The sequence below is a fragment of the Coturnix japonica genome, chromosome 1 (genome assembly GCF_054131305.1).
Source record: "Coturnix japonica strain WE chromosome 1, WE-NBRP24, whole genome shotgun sequence".
Lineage (NCBI taxonomy): Eukaryota > Metazoa > Chordata > Aves > Galliformes > Phasianidae > Coturnix > Coturnix japonica.
The window spans coordinates 44,740,566-44,763,574 of record NC_140663.1 but is presented as its reverse complement, the minus strand read 5'-3'; the positions used below and the strand labels follow the sequence as shown (position 1 = coordinate 44,763,574).

Genomic DNA, 23,009 nt, shown 5'->3' with positions numbered 1-23,009 from the left:
GCCGTGCAGATGGTCGACTTGTAGGGCCACTGTTGGGGGGAACACGGCCCTTCTGACAGCAGTACTGACAAAGAGCCATGTGGAAATTAATGGGATGGATTCAAAATACTTCCCAATTGGAGTCCAGTGTGGCACCATTTACTCTTTTGCTGTATGTGACTTCTGCTGCTCTCCATCCGTGCTGCACAAGGAGCTATTGCCAAGAGGAGCAATAAGACCTTCCAAGACGACCTTCCCGCTCTCACTGAACCCAAAACCTCCCTCTGCTGTACCACCACCCCAAGGAGCCAAAAGCATGAATTCCACCACTTTTACCACAGTCTCCTGCTGCTGCTGTAGTACCACAAAGCTGATTCCTCACCAACATAAACCGGTGAAATAACTCCGTTTATGTATTATTTTTTGTTTGTTTTTCAAAACAGGTAGAATAGAACAGACACTAGGAAAAAAAAAAAAACATTTTTTATTCAGTTGAAAAGAAGTCATTTACTCAATCACATTAACTATGCTAAAAATGATTTTTCTGACTACACCAGCAGTTAAATATTTTCAGCACCAGTTCAGGACACATTAGTGACATTTATCACAACAGGTCTATTTCTCAATGTAGAAGGACATACTAACGTCAGTAGCTGCTACTGGGAAAGGAGTAAGCAGAAAACTGCCCTTGCTTTCCAAATTCTTATCAGCGAAAGTAGCAACTTCTAGAAATAAATAACTGCCAAATGATCTCCCAAATCTTTAAATCGATTTTTTAAAAATAGAGTTAAAATAGATATCTTAATATGAGCTATCATAGATATTATTTTTTATGTGCTGAATACTCCAAAACGCGAGTAGCTGAGCAAGCATCCAGTACATAACTTTTTAAAATAATTCTTCCCTCCCCACAATATCAACCCCATTTTTTTTAATCCAAGTCATGCTGGTTAGATCCCTATCTATAGTGACTTCCCAGTAAACACCACGCTGTTATCACTAGGATATGCTACCATCCTATGAGTGAAAGAAGTCAGTGAACCGGTGAAATACCATCTCACGCAAACACAAAATTTATCCAGTCATTGGCTTGTTATCATCTCAGAGTATCAAACAAATACAAGCTTTTATTTTAAAAAGCTTTTGCGGTCTTCCTCTTGCTGGGCCAGTTCAGAAGGTCATCGCTGAAGGCAGAACGGATGAAGGCAAAGAAACCAAAAAGCAGCAGATAGTAGTGTCTCAGTCCTTTTAAACAAATCAAGTTCGCACAAAACAAAAGGAGATAAGGTTAAAATGAAGTTTATTAGTTTTTTTTGGTGTTTTTTTTTAAGCTTTTTTATATAAAACTGTTTGTGAAACAGCTATTTTATTCCCATGGCAGAGTGACCCCTGAAAGATGCACTAACCCCTTTCTTAAGGCCTTAATAAGAAAAAAACTTTTTTTTTTTTTTGTGGGTTTTTTTGGTGTTTTTTTTTGGTTGATGTTTCTTAAACCCAAATGTTTACAGTTACATAATTTACAAAGAAACCCACAACAAATAACCATATAGTGTAGCCTGTTATAATGACATTCCTTCTTCCTTCTTCTGGAAAAGCAGAACATAAAACATAAAAGGGCTAAGTGGATTTTCTGACTACTCTGAAAACACTCTGGTTCCACCAGCATTTGGACTTCCTTCCCAGCTCCCCAACCTGGCAGGTAAAACAAACCTCCCCGCTGCCTCCAGCACTGAAGGCAGCTCCTAGCTATGACCTGGGCTGTGTGCTGCAGAGGGCAGCCAACAGGTAGGTCCCACATGTAGAAGGTGTACGCTTGTGTGCATGATCTAAGCAAACAGCAGTTTCCTCTTACTTCGTGAGCCACATGACCTAAAGGTCTCTGGGTGTTTATCAAGCTCCCATTATCAACACGGTGTCTCTTAAAACTATGACCACCCCATCCCACACACACAAAGTAAAAACACCCCACCACCTGCATCCATTCAAACCTTCCTCCCGTACCCTACAAACAATTTATCCTGTGATTTTGTTTTCCTTTTAAAATTGGACTTCCTTGGATGTTGTGAGAAAGAAAGAAGGCAAGAAGAGAGACAACCCCAGTCCCGACTGCTCCCAGTACCACTGTTCTTTCCTGCCAAATGTTAGGCTCTGTGAGCCTTGCTTGATTTTGGATTTAATATTTACTTCAGCTACAAATTTGTTTTTTAAATTTATCTGGGTTTTTGTTAATTTTAATCAAAAGCATCAAAAGGGATAGCGCACCTTTCATTTAAAACAAAGTCTTTCAAGACTAAAAAATAGATCTTTATATATATATATATTTATCCCTCCCTCTTTAGTTCCCCCCACCTGTTTCTTTTTTCCCCCTCCCCTTCCCACTGTCACTATGGAGATTGTGTCCATGGAAACAGCTGGTTCAGACTCCTTGGTCAGATTCTGTGATGTCATCAGTCTTGAGTGTGATGTAAGAATTGATGAAGGAAGTGCTGGCATTGGCAGGCACGTCGAGAGGGGGCATGGCTGCACAGTGGGAGAGATTCCATTCAGTCACGAATGTCCACCGCTTTTTATCTCAACAGCCTAACCTGAAAAACAAAGCGAAACAAGTAATATAAAGGAAGGCTTCCTTGACTTGGTCTGCCAACGCTCCCCCCCCACATTCTGGGGAAAATATTCAGCATCCTACCACAGCAGCAGCACCTACAACTCTGGGTTTGAGGACTAAAATCGGACACGAATACAACAGTAAGTAGTTCATAAGAGCAAATCTAAGTAACAACAAGCTTTGGTTTAACAGCCAGCAGAAAATGAGAGACCAGAAAGAGAGCAGAGCTACCCACACCCAATTCAGCACTCTCAGTCTTCCAGCAGTGGGAAAGGAGCTTGCTCACCTCAAGTTCAGTCCTCATCCTGACTCTGAAAACTGCAAAGCAGCCAAGCATGTTCAAATGCAACAACAGCTTTGGGACACCACACCATCCCTTAGGATTTGGATCCAAGTATTTTCATACAAGTCACCACATTGCCATCAGACAGTTCTCAGTGAACGTGATTCAGATGATGAAACTGGTACTGACACTAAAGGATCCAGCCACAGGAACCGAGCTCCTGACACAGCTGGATTTCATCAGCAAAAGGCAGAGCTACAGTTAAGCTAACTGCAGGTAACGTAATATTTATTTATTTATTTAGTTGTTGTTCTAATGGCAAGGTTATGGTGGCAAAAGTTCATGGAAAAAGGATGCTCACGTTGTCTTTCAAGACAAGCGTGGGAATGTCCAAGCGGTTGGCACACTCACTATCCCTGTCCTGAAATGCTGAGCAGACAGATCGAACACCAGGAGTTCACTATGTTGGTAGAGGTGTAGTTCAGAAGAGAAACCACAGATAAAATTAAAGTTTAATTTCTCTAAGCCACAGTTCTCATTCTTAACCTGCACTGTCGAGAAAGCAAAGCTTGAAATAATAAATTCCTTTTTTCCCTTCTCCCATAGCACATGTGAGGCCCAGCAGCAGCTGATTTATTTAGTAAGGTTAACCCTTTGATGTCGCTTGGGTAAATCCCTCCTCACCAGTCAGTGAGCTCTTGGTTAAAAAAAAAAAAAAAAAGCTCACAACTAAAGTGACACATACAGAAAGCAGTTAATAGCATTAGAGGTGTGCTTGTGAATAAAATAACATCCATGTTTATGTATAGCTGGCAATTACCCCACGAGCCTGGAGCGTGATGCAGAAATCAATGCCCTTCTGATTATCAGCATACCAATTAGATTACAACTCAGCAAGCTACCTGTTGGCTGATAACACCCCCTCACAAAGTGGATAAGGTAAAGCAAGTGCATATGAAAACCAGACAGGCAAGCCATGGAGTTGGAACTCAGGAGGAAAGGAGGGAGGCTCAGGCAGCTGACCTCTGTGGCGTTCATTACTGTGCAACTGTGAGTCTGCACTGAAGGAGTGTTAAGGCTGCAGTGCTGTCTCTGGCTGCTGTACAAGTGCTGCTTGCCCATGCCTGGAATCAATCCAGAGCATTAGGCACTGGCTCAGGGAGACATCAGGCTCACCACACAGAGCCCTTCCCCATTCCTGGAAAGGCTCCAGAGCACCAGACTCCCTTTCACAGTCACTCTCCAGATCTGGATGTGATCCAAATATTCTAGAGGCAACTGGCTCAGGGAGAAAGAAGCAACAAACAGAGACAGAATACACTGACTTGCCTGGATGTTATCCAATACGCACGATTTCTCCTAACTCACTGGGCCTAGAAGTGAACCAAGACAAAGCAGCACAATAATCTAACAGCTGACTGCCCCATCTATCTCTACACCAAGGTCAGTGGAATGGCAGCTGCTCTCCTACTGGAGGTGTTCCTCTAAACTTTGTTAATTACAATCAAAACAAAGCAAACTTTCTTTTTAAGAACTGTATCATCTGGATTTGCATGGTTTTTGCTTTGGTCAGGCTGGATAACTTCATTTCTAAGACATTCTCAGCCCCCAAAAAAGGAAGCTAAACAGGACCTTCAGGTAACAGCTACCTGAGGTCAAAGTGGAATTGGGAAGAAATGATGCCTTAGAGAGAAGCCTATAGCACAACAGTGAACACGGCGCTGAGATTCCACAGCTTACAAGGTCTTAAGCCAATACAATCCTATGACCTATAAAAAAAAACGAAGGAAAATGATGCAGCAAACAAAACTGCACAAAGGTCTCTGCAACACATTAATGTTCATTAGCTCCTTAAAAAAACTGCCTTCAGAAATCACCACTGAGAAGGCAATCTCTGTCTCTTGCTTCTACACAGAAGACCAGAATTCTCTAGCTAACCCCTCGTCCTTCACAGAAAACAACATTAAAAGCTCTTTCCACTCACTTAATTGGAGAAATAAGTAAGATTATAAAGTGACAAAGGTGCTTGGGAAGCAGTAAAATGGTGGTGAGGGAAAGGGATTGTTAAAATCAGGTCAGACAGCAGACATGAAGCAGCAACTACACCTGCAGTGCTGCAAGAAAAAGAGAAATGGCCAGCTGAGCAAGAAATGCACCTGAGCACTGAAACGGAGTCAGAAGACTAGAGGGACTAGAGTTTATGGGAAAATGTGCCAAGAGGAACTAATTTGAAATCACTTATTTCATTTAGACCTCCCTGTTGCCACCACATGGCAACGTACTTGATGGAAACGAAACAAGAAATCCCATCCTCATCATACCTGCTCTAATTCCCACTTCTGCGCTGCTCCCTTCTCACTCCAGACATACAGAAAATCAGATTAAGAAAATGATCCGACTGATACACTAATATGGCAAAACACAATTATCAGACATATCAAATATCTGATCGAGCTCACACATGGCTGCCTGAAGATTTGGGTGAGAGCAAACATGTCCAACCCCTGGCCCATGGACTGTGTGTGGTCACCTCCTGCCCTGCGCTATAAAGGCAGCAGCTCTTCCCTGCAGAGTGGCCCCAGGAGCGAATCCATTGCTCAGCAGCAACCAAACTGTCACTGTTATTAACGCTGCGTCGACCGAAAGCAGGGCATGGGGAGGGCAGTGCTGTGCTGCTTCAAGTGACGGCAAACACTAGTACGCATTCTGATACACTGACTAAACAAAGGGCTACAAACAGATAAGAATACACAACTGAGCTTTTCATTTTGATATAGGCATTTGAAAACAGGTTTCAAATTGCCCAATAAAACATCAATTTATGTTTGCAACATTATTTTGAGTTGATCTAAATACATTACCTGCAAATTTTCAAACAGAATGTATGCAGTTGCAATCAGATGTTCCAACTCCAAAATCTGATCGTGTCTTTTTACCAGACTTTCATAATCCCTCTCTTACCAGAGAGAAATATCCTTCGCTTCACAATCACACTGTATTCATGTCATCACTTCTTGGCAGTACAAACATTCTGCACAACTACTGTCAAGGATGAAGTAGAGGAAGAGTAAAATTCCATCAAAAAATCTCTGATGAATACCTTGAGACCTCACTAAGAACTGCAACCACTGCCATCAAACCACGGTGATGCATTCATTTCACAAAATCACATATCCCAGTAGTTTTATCTTTTTGTTCCTCTCTTCTTTAAACTCTTATAAGAAAAATATTAAAAATTGAAATGTTTTGTTACTTATATCTTATGAGAGCTCCTCTGAAAGTAATGCCTCCTGTTTTATTGTATTGGCCCACAATGTCTGAGGCGAATGTTGGTGGTATGGCAGTAGAGAGTGAACGTTCCCACCAACAGTCCCTTACATTTTGCTGCTGTGTGACAGAGGGCAGCAGAGGGGCAGTCTGACAAATTGTTGTCTGATGGGGAAGTGTGTATGAAGCAAATGTGAATCACTGAATTCCTTCATGAGGAAAAAGCTACACCGACATTCATTGATGTTTGCTGAATGTTTATGCGGCAGTGGGTGGTGTGTTTCAGCAGCGGTCACCTCTGCTGGAGCAGGTTTTGTTGAGTGCGGCAGGTAGGCTCTTGTTCATCACTGGCAAAAATGCACAGTTAATGACGGTGATATGTTGAAAAACACTGTTTTGTAGCTGAGAATTTGCTCCATCAAGCAGTGTTGCTGTGCTCTTTGTACCTCTTGTATTTTCCATGGAAATGAACAGGAGATATTACTTTCAGAGCAGCTTATATATATGTGGCCCAAGACAGCTCCTACTCGCTTAATGCAGTCCAGGCCAAAAGGTTGGACACCCATGGGCTAGATAAAGAGGGAGGCAGGTGGAAAGAGCAGCTGGAGAGCTGAGGTACAAGAGCAGAGCTGCTGCCTCCCACAGCCCTGCTGGCTTATGCTGACCAAACACTGCTACAGCTACCTTGGATACAGAGGGTAGAGCTGTAAGGAACTAGAGGAAACATTAGTAAGTTGAATTTGTGTTCACCTAGAGATACAACTCCACCTTCTCTCACTCACAACTATTTGCAAAATAAAGAAAAATGCTATCATGAAGACAGAATGCACTCCTGGTAAGACCAACGCACATATCCCTGTATTTATGTTTATGGAAAACTAGTGACTAGCCTGAACAGACCATAGCAGGAAAAAATGGAAACCAATGTTAGTAATTACAGATTTGCTGCACGTACATGAGATCACCATTTTATCTCTCAGAAGTGGGGAAGAGCACTGCAGGTAAAGGAGCCACAGGAGAAAGCAGGTGGAAACTGGAAGCTCTCCCCAACTCACCTGTGCTTGCTTTTATTTCCATTCCCAGGAGTACACTTCCCCCCTCACCCCCGCTCCGACTGCTCTGTGCTGAGGCTGCCTTTCACCATCTTGTTCTGCAAGGAGGGAAGAGAGCAAGGAAGGAGGGGCTGACAAACCAGCAAGCCAAAAGGAGGAGGAGGAAAAAGAAAACAAGGGAGAAAAGGAAGACAGGGGTAGGGAAAGTGAACATACAGAAAGTGAGAGAGAGAAAGAGAAGTCAGTATTGAAACCAGACACAGATTTTCAGACAGAGTTTTCCCTAAAGCAGGTAAATTTGCAAAAGTTAAGAGCCTGGGACATGGAAGCCTGGTTAAGAAACACAGAATTTAACACAGAAAGGTAGAATGAACTTAGCAACACCACTTAAAACTGCCCCACAAACAGCTTAAGACTATCTAAGACTGCAGTGCCACCAAAAGGTGAGGTGTCCTATCCCCTGTGCTTCCCTTTCTCTGCCTATCCATCCTTACCAGGTCTGCTGCAACAGCACTGGCTGTGCTGCAGCACACAGTGAGCCGGCTCAGTGAGTGGAAGCAGAACCCTTCCAAAGATGATTAGTTTTCAGACAGTGTTTTCCCTGTGATAAAAGCTGCTATTTTGCAAAAGTAGCACATTCAGGACATGGATGGTTGAAGCATCAATGCTGACAGAAGGAAATGGGAAAGCTCACTGGGGAACACAGGGAAAGACAGGACTGGTCCCTCTGGACACAGCCTGCTTATGCCTGAAGTGTTAAGCGCAGTTAATGAGGCAAGAAGCACCTTTGCTCTCTGGGAGCCACTTATTATGATGAGGTGTATTTACCGACGTGAGGCATGGACTAAAAAAGGGTAAGAGGCACTATACTGGGGACTCGCTGAGTGTCAGTGGATTTATGAAGTTAGTGCTTCCACCCATTAACTAAAGAACAGAGGAGTGAGATATTAGACAGCTACTAATTAGCTACTAATGTTCAACTGCTGCTACCTAATAGCCTAGTTTTAAATGGCCTAATCTAAAGCATCTTTTCCTTTCAGTTGCTCATGTTCATAGTTTGCAGAAAAACTGACATAATTTGTTTTCCAGTCACTCCAAAGCAAGAGTTTTCAGCCCTTCTGGCCCCATCTTACAACTGCCTGGAACTCCCCCTCCCAATTACTACAATAAAAGGAGCAGGGCAATACTGTATTGTGCCAGAAATGATCAGTGAGTCACAGAGCAAGGGCTGAGTCACATGCAGGCAAAAAATAATTTAAAAAAAGAAAATTTAAAAAAAAAAAAAAAAGAAAAATCCCTGCTTGACTGGAAATGATTCATGTATTTACTGAGCAAATGACAACAAAGTGCAGTGTCAAAGGTTGCTGATGCTGAATTTCTGTATTGAAAGCAACACAGCAGGTGTGCAAGTGGGTCAGTTTTGAATAAAAGCCACAATTTGTATTGCTTCATGGAGTACCTTAATGTATTCAGCAGTCCACCCCTTCCTGCTCCCCAACGTTACTTTAGAAATCAATGTGTCTTTTCACTACCATCTGCAGAAGTTGGATTCCCCCATGTGGTTCTTTCCTTTCATGTTCTGGGCATCACCAATGCAAGTACCAATACTGATGACCCAAGCCAGGTAAGAAAAACTTCAGAACTATCTTTTCACTTCAGGCAACAGGCACTGAAAATAAAACATTTCTCAAAGATGCCATCTTCCTGATCTCTTCAGGCAGGTATCCAAAGCTGGGCAGCAGATGGCACATCTACAGTTGCATTCTACAGTAAGGGGAGCTCACCCTTTCTGGTTTTGTTTGGGGAGATCTGCAGGCTCATGCAGCATTAATACAACAATTTTTTGTAGTGTTATTTTTCTGTGCTGTAAATTTTCAACATCATCTCCACAACTGCACAGAGCGAGTTATTTTCTTTATATTATGGAAGGTAGGCTGGTTCTTGATCACAGACTCACTGCTCCCAGAATCTTCCAGCACATTTTAAATACGTCTGCCTAAACACATCACACTGTGGTAAAACATTTAGAAAGTACTATGAGACTAATTCTTGTATGTTTACAAAAGACAGATTAAGAGATAATCTGTGAAGACAAAAGACCACCAGATGTCAGTCTAATTCTAGGCAGGGATCTGCAGGCAAGAACTAAATGGAAACTAAATGAGAGTAACAGAATTGTTCCCTATTATAATTTATTTTCCAGCATGGGCCATCCATGCTCTCACACAATTTATGTGGCAGCCAACTGGCCACAAGCACAGCCATTTTTCTGGAGACTCCCAAGCATTTAAAACCAGTGGACAGGTACCCACAGGGTCCCAGATTTGCAACCTCACTTATGGACAGGGGGAAATTAGGGGACAAGACAGAAGATGGATATTCCCAGCCCCTTATCACATTGCTCATATGTACAAGAGAATCTGTGCTATGTCTCCTCTTTCCACACAGAGCAACAGAAGTCCAGCTCTTAGCACCACTGAGTTTGCATTCAACTAAGAATGTCCAAACTTTAGGCATAAGCATCACGCTGAATCCATCACCAAAAACAGGAAACAATGAGTCGTTAGAAGAGTCAAAGTCCAAAGAACAGCCGAACATATATCATAGGACTCAGTCTAGTTACTACCATTTAACGAGATGTCTTGGTTTCAGCTGGGACAGAACTTTTCCGAGTGTCTGGTACAATGCTGTGTTACGGTTCTAGCACAAAAACAATGTTGGAAACACAGATGTTTACAGTTGCCTGCTAAGCCAAGGCTATTTGCAGTGAAGGGCCCAAGGAGCTGGCAGGGAACTGAATGAGGACAGCTGACTAAAACTGGCCAAAGGGATATCTGTATCTGATGACATCAAGCAGAAAGAGTTCTGAAGGGGTGGAAGTTCAGCTTACTGGGACTAGTTGGGCACTGGTCAGGGGATGGTGATCAATTGCTTGTGCATCACTTGTTATATATGATTATATATATATATATATTTCCTTTTGCTTTTCTCTGCCTTAGGAAATAGCTTATCTCAATTCTTGAATTCTACTTTGTTGGTTTTTTTGTTGTTTTTTTTTTTTTTTTCAATTCTCTCCCCATCCTGCTGGAAAATGGGAGAGTGAACAAACAACTGTGTGATGCTGAATCACCTGCTGGGTTAAACCACACCACTAGGACAAGGTATTTCACATAGACAACAACGGTTCATGGTGTAGTCTAAACGTTTCCCGAAGCTGTTGAAAACTTTCCATGAGTTATTATTTCTTCCTTCTTGCATCCTCAGTAAATCCAAGAAAAATAAACCACCATAGTTTCAATGAAGCTTTTGAACAGATGCAGTGAGCAGTGTTTTTGTTCTACCACAGAAGACAGGAAAAGAAGCTGGTTCTAAAGTGTCATCAAGGATCTAAAGAATGACTGTGCATTTATCTTCTTAAACTCTCTGTATTCTTCTTAAGTTGATGTTTGCCCCCAGAATATACCACGAGCACACATCTAAAAGCACCTCTGATTACAGATGTTATCCGGGTATGAAACTACTAAAGCAGATTTAAATACCAGAAGAGGGCAGTAAAAAACAGGTGCAATACAGGTGAGGATTCTTACCTTGTGCTTGGGGCACCTCACTGAGAAATTCTCTTCATTTAGTAAACAATCTAGAGGAGGAGAAGACAGCAACTTAGTACATTTTTAATAAAAAACAATTTGAATAATACACATGTGTTAACTGTGCTTCTCAGGCTATATATTTCTCATTCAAATATCTTATTTTTTTTTTTTGTTAGGAATATTACCAGCAGATTTGTCCCTTCCACCCCCAAAGGTGGAACAATTAAAATTACTACATGTCCCAGTGTCACCTGGGTAACCACACCTAAGCATCCCCAGCCTCCCTAGTCCTCTGTATCTGAAAGAATCACAACAGAAAAACTGCAAATCCTGCAACCCAACCCCCTTCATCTACTACAGCCTTCCCTGCACAAGGGAGTCAGACACATCCACCCCATTCAAAGAGACAATCCCTGCTTTACAAGACATAGGAAAATTGTTGTCTTTCATCCTACCCCAAGGCTCTGCCAACAACAGGGGGAGAAGGGGTGACTGTTTCTAGGTATGGCTGCATATGACAGTTTATTTACAATCCCGAATCCTGGAGATCAGTTTACACTTTGACACTATGTCTGGTAGCTGGGTCACTCACGCTGCTCTTGGATCTGCTTCCATGATTTGTGTATGCAAATCTTCTATGATCTAGGAAACAGTTTAATTAATGATTTAAACCTATTAAAAAAAAACTGGGGCACCTAAGTAGAGCTTGTTTAGGATTCTACAGCAGCTCAGAGAGCATTCCATCGCTGACAGTGCCAGTGCAGGTGTTGCCACTTCCCATCACCTCCCACACCACGGGCACTGGCTGATGCTAGGAGAATTCAGCAAGTTGCCTATGACCTCCCATGTTCTCAACCTACCCAAACAGCCAGTAAGGAAAGCGGCGCCATGGTAAATAAAATGTGCTAATTTAAAGCGCTCTTAAGTATGTAGCATAACCAGAGCTACCTGCTGTTTCAATCTGCTGGAAGAGTTTAGCAGACAGCAGGAGACTGCAACTAAAGCTTGAGGGAAAGGCTTCCTAGACACCCAAGCCTTGGCAGAGCATCCCTCCGCTATGCAACGTTTATGTTCCAACACAAATGCCTCTGGCCTGAATCAAAGGGAAACAGCGTGCAGTGGGCTAAGTTAATCGAGAGATTTTAGCAAAGAAGAGTAAAACCTTTAATCCTGCCAGGGATAACGATTTCATATGCAGCATTAGCAAATAACAAAGAAGAAGTAAAATAAATTGTTGTCTTGTTGTAAGGGCAGGAATTGTACATTTTGACTATAGACTGAATTATCACTGGATGATACAGCTATCATTAAAAATACATAGAGCACTGATTAAAAAATAGACGCAGCATGTTAGAAAATGATGGTTTTTTTCCTTGGAAATTCAACTTCAGCAATGAATGCACTTCTCTATCTGAAAGGAAGACAGCACAAACATTAGGAAGGAAAGTCAGACACCTTGCACTTCAGGATTGATCAGTGTACAGAGCTCTGTTTCTTAATAAGTTTGGTATTTTTTCTTGTAAATACTAACAGCAATCCCAATTACTGACAATTTTTTTGCTTCTCCAAAGGGACAACTGTAGAAAACCAACTGCTCCCTGTAAACCAGAAAAATCTGTTCAGCATTCCCAAGCTGGTCTGGGTTTCAACTGGCAGTTCCAAGGATTTATATCTCAGATACAATTCAGCACCAAGTCAGCAGACACGCAGCTACCATCAGCTTATCAGGGCAGATAGGGAAAAAGAGCAGAGCCTCGTCCTTGTTTATACAGATTTTTCTCCATAAAGCAGTCAGGAAAAAACCTAAAGCATTTCTAATGGAAGCAATTTTTCTTCTGCAGGCTTCACGCTTTGTCTCACTCTGTGTTCTTGTTCCTCATCTTAAATGATACTTGTGAAGACACGGAATTTCTCTTCTCTGAAAATCCTTTCTATTTTGCTGCTATTCTTTTTTTCCTAATTTACAATCACTAAACATCAGTATGAGCTACTCCCTGCGCTGGATGCTGAGGGTACAAGAGTGCTGCACCATCTGACTGCAGGTGGTGAGGAACAAGCCCAGGGAGCAGATAGCAAATTTCACAAAACAAAGATTCTGTTTCCATGGAGACATCTTCAGGACTAAGTTATCTTGAGACATCACAGGCTCTTTGTAAATTTGGACAGACGAAAGCTAAACACAGACAACGTTAACCACAGTCATTTCCATGTAAAAATTATTTAAGTGGCACCACTAATCTTGATTTTTATGCAAATGGCCAGCAGGAGTTCAGCTGTCTTTTGCACAGTTCTCTTGCACAGAAACACACCCTGCATTGCCAGAGATTATTTTGTATGAGAGGAGATTAAAAGGAAGACTGAATTGGGATATATGAAAACATCCAAATGTACCAACTGGAAGCTTAGAAGGACACATGCCCCACACAGCGGCCACATAGCATCAGCTGCCCAAAATTTGGCTCCTCAGCAGGGCTGGCATGAAGCACGGCAAGTAGCTCAAGTGGTTCTCAGTTATTGCACCCTCCAGTCCTTCACTGTAAATGTGCTGCCCTTCACATGATGAGGCACAGGAGCTGACAGTGCATTCGCTTCTAATCCACACAAGTCAGAGGCAGAGAGACACTTCAGCTCAGCACAGCTGCCCAGGAATAGGACACACACACTGAGTCCCAGCTACAGCACGCTCACACTTCCAGGGATGCCAGAGTCACTCTGTCAAGCACTTAGTGTTTACGACTTGACATACCCTAAAAAGCATTCCAGTAAGTGGTTTTGGATTTATTTTTTTCTAAGATACAAAAGAAGTCATCCGTATTCTGAAAGCCCGAGCACGCTTGTAAACGTCTGCACAAACTTCTGAGGACTCAGCACCAGCTCCTCCATAAAGGTGGCTGAATCTTTCATAGTGGGGCCGCTGACTTCAAAGCAAACTACCGCAGGGCTCAGGGAACTTGAGAAATACTTACACCTGATTTACTGCAGCAGCACTGCATCACCAATAAAAAGGTTTACAGGCAGACAGCAGGCTGACAAGAGAGTAGAGAATGCTGATTTGCTTCTCCAGGAAGCCCACGTTTTGTTTTTGACCATAAATGAAAATGAAGTCCTATTCCTTACAGCTTGTTTCTTTTATACTGACTTCCTGGAAGAGCATCTATAGATTAAGACAGCTTGATTACTCCCACAGATAAAAAGAACTGCAAGGAAGGTCTTACCGTCATGTCATCAGGCTGAAATTTTCAATGCCAAGAATGTACTTCAAGCTGGGCTCTTCTGTTTGTTTTGGTTCAACACCTCAGCTAAAGCAGTCTAACCATTTCCTTAAAACTTTTTCTTGGAAAAATTGTTCTGCTAGTGTTCAATGTCCCAGCAAACTTTCTCTGACAGACCCCAACAATACTCTGGTTTGCTATAGGACCAGAATTTTAGCCAAGGCATTCCCTTGCAACTTAACACAAAATGAGCAAATATCACTCTCTGCAAGGAGGTACAGGGATTTTAATCTGCACATTCTCCAAGAGATTTCTTCAATTTTAGTAGCTAAATCCTTTGCAAATCCACCAAATGCACTTCTTCTTGGGCCTCCAATTTTGGCACCAGAGCCAAAAGCTGCAAAGTTGTCAGGGATCCCTTAGAAGGCCCAGGAAGTCTGAAGAAAGGATGTGGCCATTTCTCCACTGCAAAATGGGAAGCACTGGTCCAGAAGGCAACAGAAACAAAGAGGCTAATGGGATGTGAATGTGGGGCTGGAGATAGAGTGCGAGCTGGCAGGTTGTGGAGAGCAGGACTAGAAGTCCAGAGCAGGCAATTAAGGATAGGTGGAATCAGAAGCATGTGATCCCACAGAGTAAGATGTGAGACTTATGCAAAGAGACTGAAGGAAGTAAATGGGACTGGCTGGGCTGGGAGAGAGCCAGCAGAAGGAACAGAAGACTAAATCGGGAGTGTGTTACTGCCAGAAGACTGAAGACTAAGAATTAGTGGGATGAGAGGAAACAGAGAGGAAAAGCAGAATGAAGAGAGGGGAAGGATAAGGAGAGAGGAGAGGGAGAAGAAGAGGGAGAGAAGAGGCCTCAGTCCTTGTTCTCAGTAAATCATACTGTTCTTGGACTGAACATAGAGATTCACAAGTTTCATCATTCCTCTACTACTGTTTAAGTACTGTTTAAGTATGCTCATGAAACTCACAGCCAAAGTACCCCATCTCCATGCAGCTCTAATCCACCCAGTGGCTTCCAATTTATTCTTGCCATATTACTCTAAGTGGGTAAACCAGCTTGGAATGGTGCCCTCTGACAGATGGCCACATGACAAAGTGATGTCTTGTGACAGAATTTAGAGTGGAAGAAAATGAAGCAAGCACAGCCTTGGAACCTGAACACAGAAAGCTACTCTAAAAAAGCCTTAGAGGTTACAATGTCAAGACAAATATTAGCCAATACCAAATGCAAGGTAGCCCACTTCAACTAATTATATGGTGAATATATTAAATAACATTTAGCATGGAATTAATAGTATGGATTTAAGAGCAGGACTATACACTGTTTTTCCATAGAATACTGCCTTTTCCATGCATGGCACAAAACTGCTCTTGAGAATCAGTCATGACTGTTCAACGAATGTGACATCTGGAGAATCCCACTGCATTTTCTGAAGTAGAGCAGAGTTAATGAGGAAGAGATATCTGAAGAAGAAGGACAATATCTTACTTCTGTTATCTGTATTTGGAACACAGAAAACGCTATATCCTGTACACAAAAATTCTAATTAAGCTACTAGGGCACTATTAATTAAACTAATTAAACTATTTGGGCATATTCACTATAAATTAATTCATGTTTTCATGGCACAGAAAAGGTGAAGTCACAAACCAGAAACAAATCACTAAATATAAGTTAGCTAATGTTCACAAAACTCTTCAGAGATGAACATCACAGAATTTCACAACTCCACTTGCTGAACTGAGATGGGAAAATTTCACTCAATAAAACACAGAATCACACAGTACGGATAATGAAATGCTCGTTAACGGAGTATCCCTTCATCCTATCAGTTGAAGTGGAGCACTATCTATCAAAAAATAAGTCTTTAGTTGGGTGATTACTATTTCTAAGATACATTCCTAAGAGACCAACATCAAATTTACACAGACAGCCTTATTTCTGCCCTTTTTTGAGTATGCAATTTCTTCAAATTGGATGATGTTTCTTTAACACTGTATTTCACGTACAATCAAGACTTCTCTGTCTATACCGTGGTATTAGTCATACTCCACTGCAACACTCTTGGTATTAAATAAATTTCTATTGGAATAAAATATGATGCTCCAATAGGGTGGGATTTCACAGCAAGAAGTGCAATGCAGTCATTCAGAAATGAGCAAAACTACTTCAAGCACTCCACGATTTGAAAAATAGCACAAAACAGGCGGAGAAAGAAGTGGTCTGCTGTGGAAATGAGATAACAAATTGGAAGCCTGAATTTATATGCCACTCATGAGATGCAAACTTGAATCCTTGCCTCCTTGCAACTGGACTAAGTTTTGTACAATGTGAGAAGTGAGTTACAGAACATTGGAAGAGCTGGACATTATTTATTTTAAACTGTTCAGTTGGGTTTTTCTATAATCCAAGAATCAAGTTTATCTCCAGGGAAAACTTACTCTTGTATGCAAAATACCAACTCAATCCCAAGCTCATGGCTGAAGATAGTTTAAACTTCACAGAACCTCTTACAAATTGTTGTGACATACCTTACATGCATTCCTCTTACCTTTCCTTGGGTCTCAAAAGGTGAGAATTTGCAGAGACCGCACAATCCATATCTTTTATTCTGTTTTAATTACCAGACTTCTATTAACAACATTCTAGTGAAGCTTTTTTTCCTGCAACCAACTGTTCTGTCTTCTATACAACCTCTGTTCACACCAGGTAAACAATACATTCCATAAAGGCACATGTACTCACAGAACTCCAAACTCCTCCTCTAATCACTGAATAAAAGGTGAAAATTCTGCAGGCCATTAGCTTGTCCAATGATAAAAACTGGACCTAGTCAACAGATCAGCTGAAATGGCTCTAAGGAGGGAGAAGGAATGTTGCACTGCTAGTGGTACTGAAAATACTACAGACACTCTGCACTTGGAATCAGTACTATGTTTATCTTTACGAGTGATGCTCTGAAAGAGGGGATGTGTCTTTCTGGTTGCTTGCGTCCTTTTTTTGCCATCTTGTCCCAGTGCATTACTGTATGCTGTTTCTCTAATGTGATCCTTCATCATTTCTGTTACTTCATTAGTAGTCTGACATACAGGTAGCGCGTCATTTCTTCTTACCTGCATCGATGGCACATGGGTAATGGTATCGGAAGGAGCAGCCTTTGTTGTAGCAGCCTAAGGTGGCTCCTGGTTCCTGGCAATGGGAACATTTCTGAAAGGGAAACCAAGAAATGGCAATGAAGACTGTAACAATAATTCTAAATAGGTGTATTTTGTTGGGAATCAACCATGTTCCAGCACACATTTATCGAGAATCACAATGTTATGTTTTTATACACCACAGAAAATTGCCTTTTGAATAAAGGCAACATAAGGTGTTTCAAAAGCAAAGCTCTTCAGCTGTGCTTAACCAGGCAAGATAGACCAAATGCTCACACCAGCCATTCAGACAGAACTTGGAACACTTCTCTCAAATCCATTCCACCGACCCATGTTTCAGCACCTGACAATGACATCAGCGTTAAAATTGGAAAAGAGCTTTTTTTGAATCTACAGCAGCTTAAAAATGAAAATTAGCATGACAAAGATGATTTAGAGGATACCATTAGTGTAAAAGTAATTTGCTGACAACGGTTTCATCACCATGAGCTGTTCGGGAGGATCGAGGCTGAGCTGAACATTTTTTCACAGGTGATGAAGAAAGGTTTACCTGGAGCAGGGGAAGATGCCATCAACAAAAAATACCTCACAGTCACAGAAATGGCACTTCTCCTGAAGAAGTGCCCACAGCGCTAGAAAGATGCTACACGTCTATCTTCAAAGCAGCAAGATTCATCTGATGAACACATTCCAAGTTTCGTTACCTAAATCCTATCGCCTCAACTGGTCAATGATGTATTTGATTGTATTACCAGACAGATGTCAATGCAGCAGGATGAAAGCCACCCATTTAACTCCCCTCCAGTGACTTTACGGAAGTAGGCCCACAGCGCACCTCATTCAGACAACAACTCCTCTTACTGAATGGATACAGTGAGTGATTTTCATTAACTAATCTCAGATTCTGATGAAATCTGGCAAGTTGACATTTTTCAAAGAAAAACACCTAAGTCACATCTAGCAGAAGGCTGAAAGGACACTCCTATTTGAAAACTAAAATGCAAGAAGACTGGTGGCAGAAAAACATTAACTACAACTTCTAAGATGTACCTAAGAAATGCAGGAACTGTGGGTTTGCTGATAAGCACGACCAACACAACAGGGCTTTGTATACCTGGTACAACTCACCTTGAATTCAGGCTATAAAAAGTCGCTTTGGTCAATGATTACATGTGGATGAGATGACCTAAAATCTCTCCTCCTTCTGGAGAAACTGTTGTCAAATTACATGTACTCCATCAACTCTACCAGCATGCAACAGCCGTACAGCACATGGAACAGATGTGCTTGAACCAGCAGCATACTTGGCACCGCACAAAAGCACAATTTTTCTGCCAAACGAGGAGGCTCAGGTGCCAGGATGGCTGCATCAGAAAGACAGCACTTCTTACATCCCTGACTTACACAGGTGTGGCAGTGCAGGCCTGTAGGACAGACGTGTCCAGTGATTACAGCCACAGAGAAATCACTCACTCCAAACAAGCAGGGTTTTGATTGCAGTACTTCACAGAACACCTAGGAATAGCTGACTGCTGTTGCTCTTTCTGCTATTCTGTGTGATGCAGACAGTGATGACTAGGTTGCATTTAAACGACTGAATGAGGATGAAAGCAAAATTAGCTCCAGCCATAAACCAGGTGGCCCTCTTCAAATCAAAGCAGATGCAACTAGCAGCAAAGCTTGTGAGGCATCACTTCTCCTGACATGTACAACTCTAGTCTCTAATGCTGCCTTCCTTTTTCAGTTATGCCAAAGCTTTTCGAGCCGGATCGTCAACATTCCCTTTTTCAACATTCCGATTTAATACTGTTTCTATCTTCTAAGCAGCAAATGTGTGTCATGACAAACTACTATTTATAATGTAAAGAAAGTGCCCCTGGGGCCCGAAAGAGACACCCAGGAAGCTTATTTTTACCTGTCAGAACATGAATGCTGGTTTCCAAATGTAAAAAAAAATAATAATAAAATCTAACACAATATTTAAATGCACATTGAAAGACATGGACCTCTGGCCAAACAGCAATGTAATTCACTCTCTCATGGGAGTAAAACTGAGTTTCATGTATAAAAAATGGCTCTTCCTGGCTATGAAATCAACCCCATAAGATTATTGCGTCCTGGCAGCAGTCCCAGATTCACCTATGCCAAGTATTCACAAAGTGCAGCTCGAGGAGCTGTGGATCAGAGTGCTTTACCTGCAAGCTTTATTCTCCCTCTCAGATGTGGCAGACTAAGATTAATTATTCTAACAGGACAGAGCCCAAATTGACTATTCTTTTTGAACAAGGATGTGAATTTCTAGTGTTGTCCCTCAGAGGCATTCTGTCCTCCCCACTTTATCTCGTCTTTGAAGTACCACTGTGCCGTTGCAACAGCAGAGGTCATTCTTCCCTGGAACACTGTGTCCTGCACAGAGCAGTCAACAGGAGCTTACGAACTGCAACAGTGGAGATTAAACTGCAGCTGTGTCAAATATTTCTTAAAACTAAAAAGGCACGTCGTAAGAGCGCGCTGTGCGATACAGCTGAAAACAAAAAGACTCCTAGCAACATTTTTGATACTTTTCCAAATGTTAATTTAGTCTTTGAACTAATTCTTTATGGCACAGAGTGTAGTTCATCCTGCTATTCTGAAACTCACAGTGGGAACATGACCGGCATTCTGATGGATTTTCTGTGTGCCCATAAGTGCTCAGCTGAGGATGGGCACAGATATTTTTATATGGGTTGTAGCTGGGACTGATTAGGCAGGAAAAGTGGGTGGTTAAGTTGGCTGAGGGTGAGCACTGAGCCTTTTCTTCCCTTGCTTTCTGTCTGCCTGACCAACTAGATTATTGCCAAGGTTACCTGCAGCTACGCCCACAACAGCGATTCCCCAGCGGATTACAACACCATTGACTGCTCAAGGCAGAGATCATCTGCTGCTGCTGGCTCCCCTGTTGCCAAACAAGTCTCCATCCTGCCAGATGCTTCTGCTTTTCACAAGCCACTGACAGTCTAATGGCCCCATTTCTCCTACCTCCTGGGACCCCCGACCATCTGCTTCTTCCAAGGGGAAGCAGGGGGAACCACAACACAGTAACTACTCTTTTCTTCTGAGTCCTTCCTTCTTGACGCACCACACAGAGACTGAACAAAGCAGAAATCCTACAAAGTTATGTGGTCTAAAATAACTTAAGGTCCACCACTGAATCTTTGAAAGAAATGATAACAATGCCATGTAGTTTCCCAGTGTCTCCGAGCTTTCCTAAAAACAGAATATAGTAAATGTAAAAAATTCTAGATGGTTTCAGTTCTCATTTGCAAGACACCACAGCTGTGTCTTGAACGATAAAAAGAGGCACAGCTCCTGTCAGCACCCTTTGAGGCTCTGGTGATAACCATATCCTTACGTATTTATGTTCCATAAACAGACAGACAGATAATGGGGTACACTGCAATTAGAAAATTTTCAAAAACCCAAACAAAACCAGGGAATTTTATACATGAAAGAAACAAACTGGTCTCAATGACCTCTTATCGCACTATTTCATCCATGAGCAAATCTCCATCCAAAGTCCCCTGCAATCCTGCAGCCACTCAGCAGAGGGTAGCAGCCTGCTTGTCCCCTGCACGGGAGTCAGAGCACGCCTAGCCAGGGAAGCAGCACTCGGCCTCTCTTGGGAAGAGAATTTCCTCTTGCTCAGTAAGCAGCCTGCGGAACCTGCCCTGCCTGACAGAGCTGAAAGCTGGTGCTTGGAGCGTGCTTCCAATGGGAGGTGCCAACGGCAGCAACCACTGCCAGGCAGCTCATCAACTCCTGGCTTAAATTAAAGAAAAAAAGAAGAAAAAGAAGACCACACAGTGAAGATTGATTCAGAGGTCCTATCTCCACAATTCATCTCTGGCCACAGAGCACATACATCTCACTTACAATAGGCTGGAGAGACTGAAAAGTGCCATTTAGAAGAGACACTCCATCCCTTGAACTAAATTATCAATAGTATTAAAGCCAGATACAGTGTCTCTATTCCTCCATGCTATTAGCAGCCCATTTCTTCCTCGTTACAGCTCATCATTCTCTGTCTTCCAAAATGAAGTAACACCAACATGAAGTGTGAGCAGCATTCGGACAAGCACCTCAGCTCAGAGGAGAGGCTCTGAGTCACTCACAACACTATGACATCCTCCAACTGCATTCCTTTTGCTTTAAGGTCTTTGGGTTGGTACAGGTTTGCCATGCACACTCAAACACTTTTGACTGGAGACTTTTAGAAGAACTTTCTTGCCCATTGGTTGCTTCTTTCAGATTCCTACCAGTGCCCCACACTCAGACTTCATTCTGAATTCCTCTCCCCGGAGTACAGCTCTGTGTCTTCCTCTGCCCTCTACTTTCTTCCCTTTTCCTTCACTTTGCTCCCTATCTCCTTATCTTAACCCTTCCTTAGTACCAGTGTCAAGAACACATACATGGAATAAAATGCAAAGCAGCAATGAAAGGTTACTTCAAAACAAATGCCAGCTTAAAAAAAAAAAGAAAAAAGTAGAAAAAGAAAAAAGAAAGAAACATGGCATTAATTACACAGGCAAAATCTCTACTTTCTACACTACATGAATTTTCTGTACTGTTTCAGTTCTACGCCCCGTTGTGCTTCCTGGCAAGCAGGGCACAGGGAGATGACTGCATCCAGGGAGCTGCGAGGAAAGCTGCGAGATGTTTGCTGCCACACACAGTGGTGAAAAGTGCTGTATGCTGTAAGGGAAACGAAGAAGAGATTCTGGGAGACTGCTGTTAAAAAGGACTGAGACAGAAAAAGATGAGGGTGGGCTGACATTGTCAGGAAGCAGAAGAGAAAGCTTCTTGGCTGATGTAGAGATACCGATTAATGAAAAATTGCTTTTGTGATTGGGGCTTGACATAACAAGCAGCAGAAAAGGATGCGGAATGGTTTGCTCCATTTCCTGTAAAACAATTGAAGTTCTCTAAAAAACAGACACAGAACATCACAAAAATGAATCCCACGATTAAAAAAGGAAAAAAATCCTTCAAACTTGCACTGTGAAGAGGTACCTCCTCTCAATGGGGATCTCCTTCTGCAGCAAACAAGTCAAGTATCGATAAAGAAACATAATCACAGCGGCAGAATTAGGCAGCTATGGTGAATTCAACAAAGTAAGGACTACTTTAGATTTTGAGATTTTAGCCAACAGATAAATCAACTGTCTGGAAGATGCCACTGCTGCACTGTAAAGCTGCATGAGGAAACAGTGAAGAGTCAGAACTGCAGTGCTGCATGGGCTGCTGAAGCACAAAGAGAAGCTGCAGCTCAAAATGGATGGCACCGAAAAGAATGAAATACCAGAGCTAAAGAATGTCTTAAAAAGGGAAATCCTGTTCAATACTTACACAACCAATCAAACTGATTACAGCACAGCAGAAGCCCTTAAAATGAACAATGAACACACCTATTTCCCTCAACTCGAAGGAAAAACAGAAAGTAACAAGAATAGAAATAAATTGCCTGTTATGACAAGGGAAGGTTTGCAGCAATGGTTTCTGAGGCCTTACACAGACACCTGGGCTGTTTGTACCAAATCTCAAAATGAGGCTGAACAATAAGGTGGAAAAACTTGCAAACTGTGCAAAATTATGCAAGGGAGTCAAATCTCAATGGTAAGGAGCTGCAAACAAACATCTTACTATGCTGGGTAACTGCATGATAAAATGGGGATGAAATTTAACGCTGGTAAGCCCAAAGTGATACACACGTGGAAAAATCTTTTCACCTATACATATACATGATTATAGACTCTAAATTCACTGTTACCACTCATGAGAAGATAAAAGGAGTAATCCTAGGGACACCATGCAGCACTTG

At 42.1% G+C, this 23,009-nt stretch overlaps 1 protein-coding gene across 10 annotated transcripts in view; it reads right to left on the bottom strand.

Annotated features, from left to right (window-relative positions):
• Window positions 1-446: 446 nt before the first annotated feature.
• Window positions 447-23,009, bottom strand: part of TCF20 (transcription factor 20) — a 109,742-nt gene continuing 87,179 nt past the window's right edge. For 8 of the 10 annotated variants that reach the window (XM_015861459.3, XM_085516229.1, XM_015861464.3 and 5 more), the window contains 4 exons: window positions 17,111-17,204; window positions 10,774-10,823; window positions 7,190-7,317; window positions 447-2,564 (listed from right to left, as the gene is read on the bottom strand). In XM_015861459.3, coding sequence (XP_015716945.2) covers window positions 7,234-7,317; window positions 10,774-10,823; window positions 17,111-17,204 — 228 coding nt within the window. In that variant the 3' untranslated portion in view covers window positions 447-2,564; window positions 7,190-7,233. The remainder of the gene's footprint in view (window positions 2,565-7,189; window positions 7,318-10,773; window positions 10,824-17,110; window positions 17,205-23,009) is intronic. The other 2 variants (XM_015861446.2, XM_085516222.1) reach the window with 2 other exon arrangements.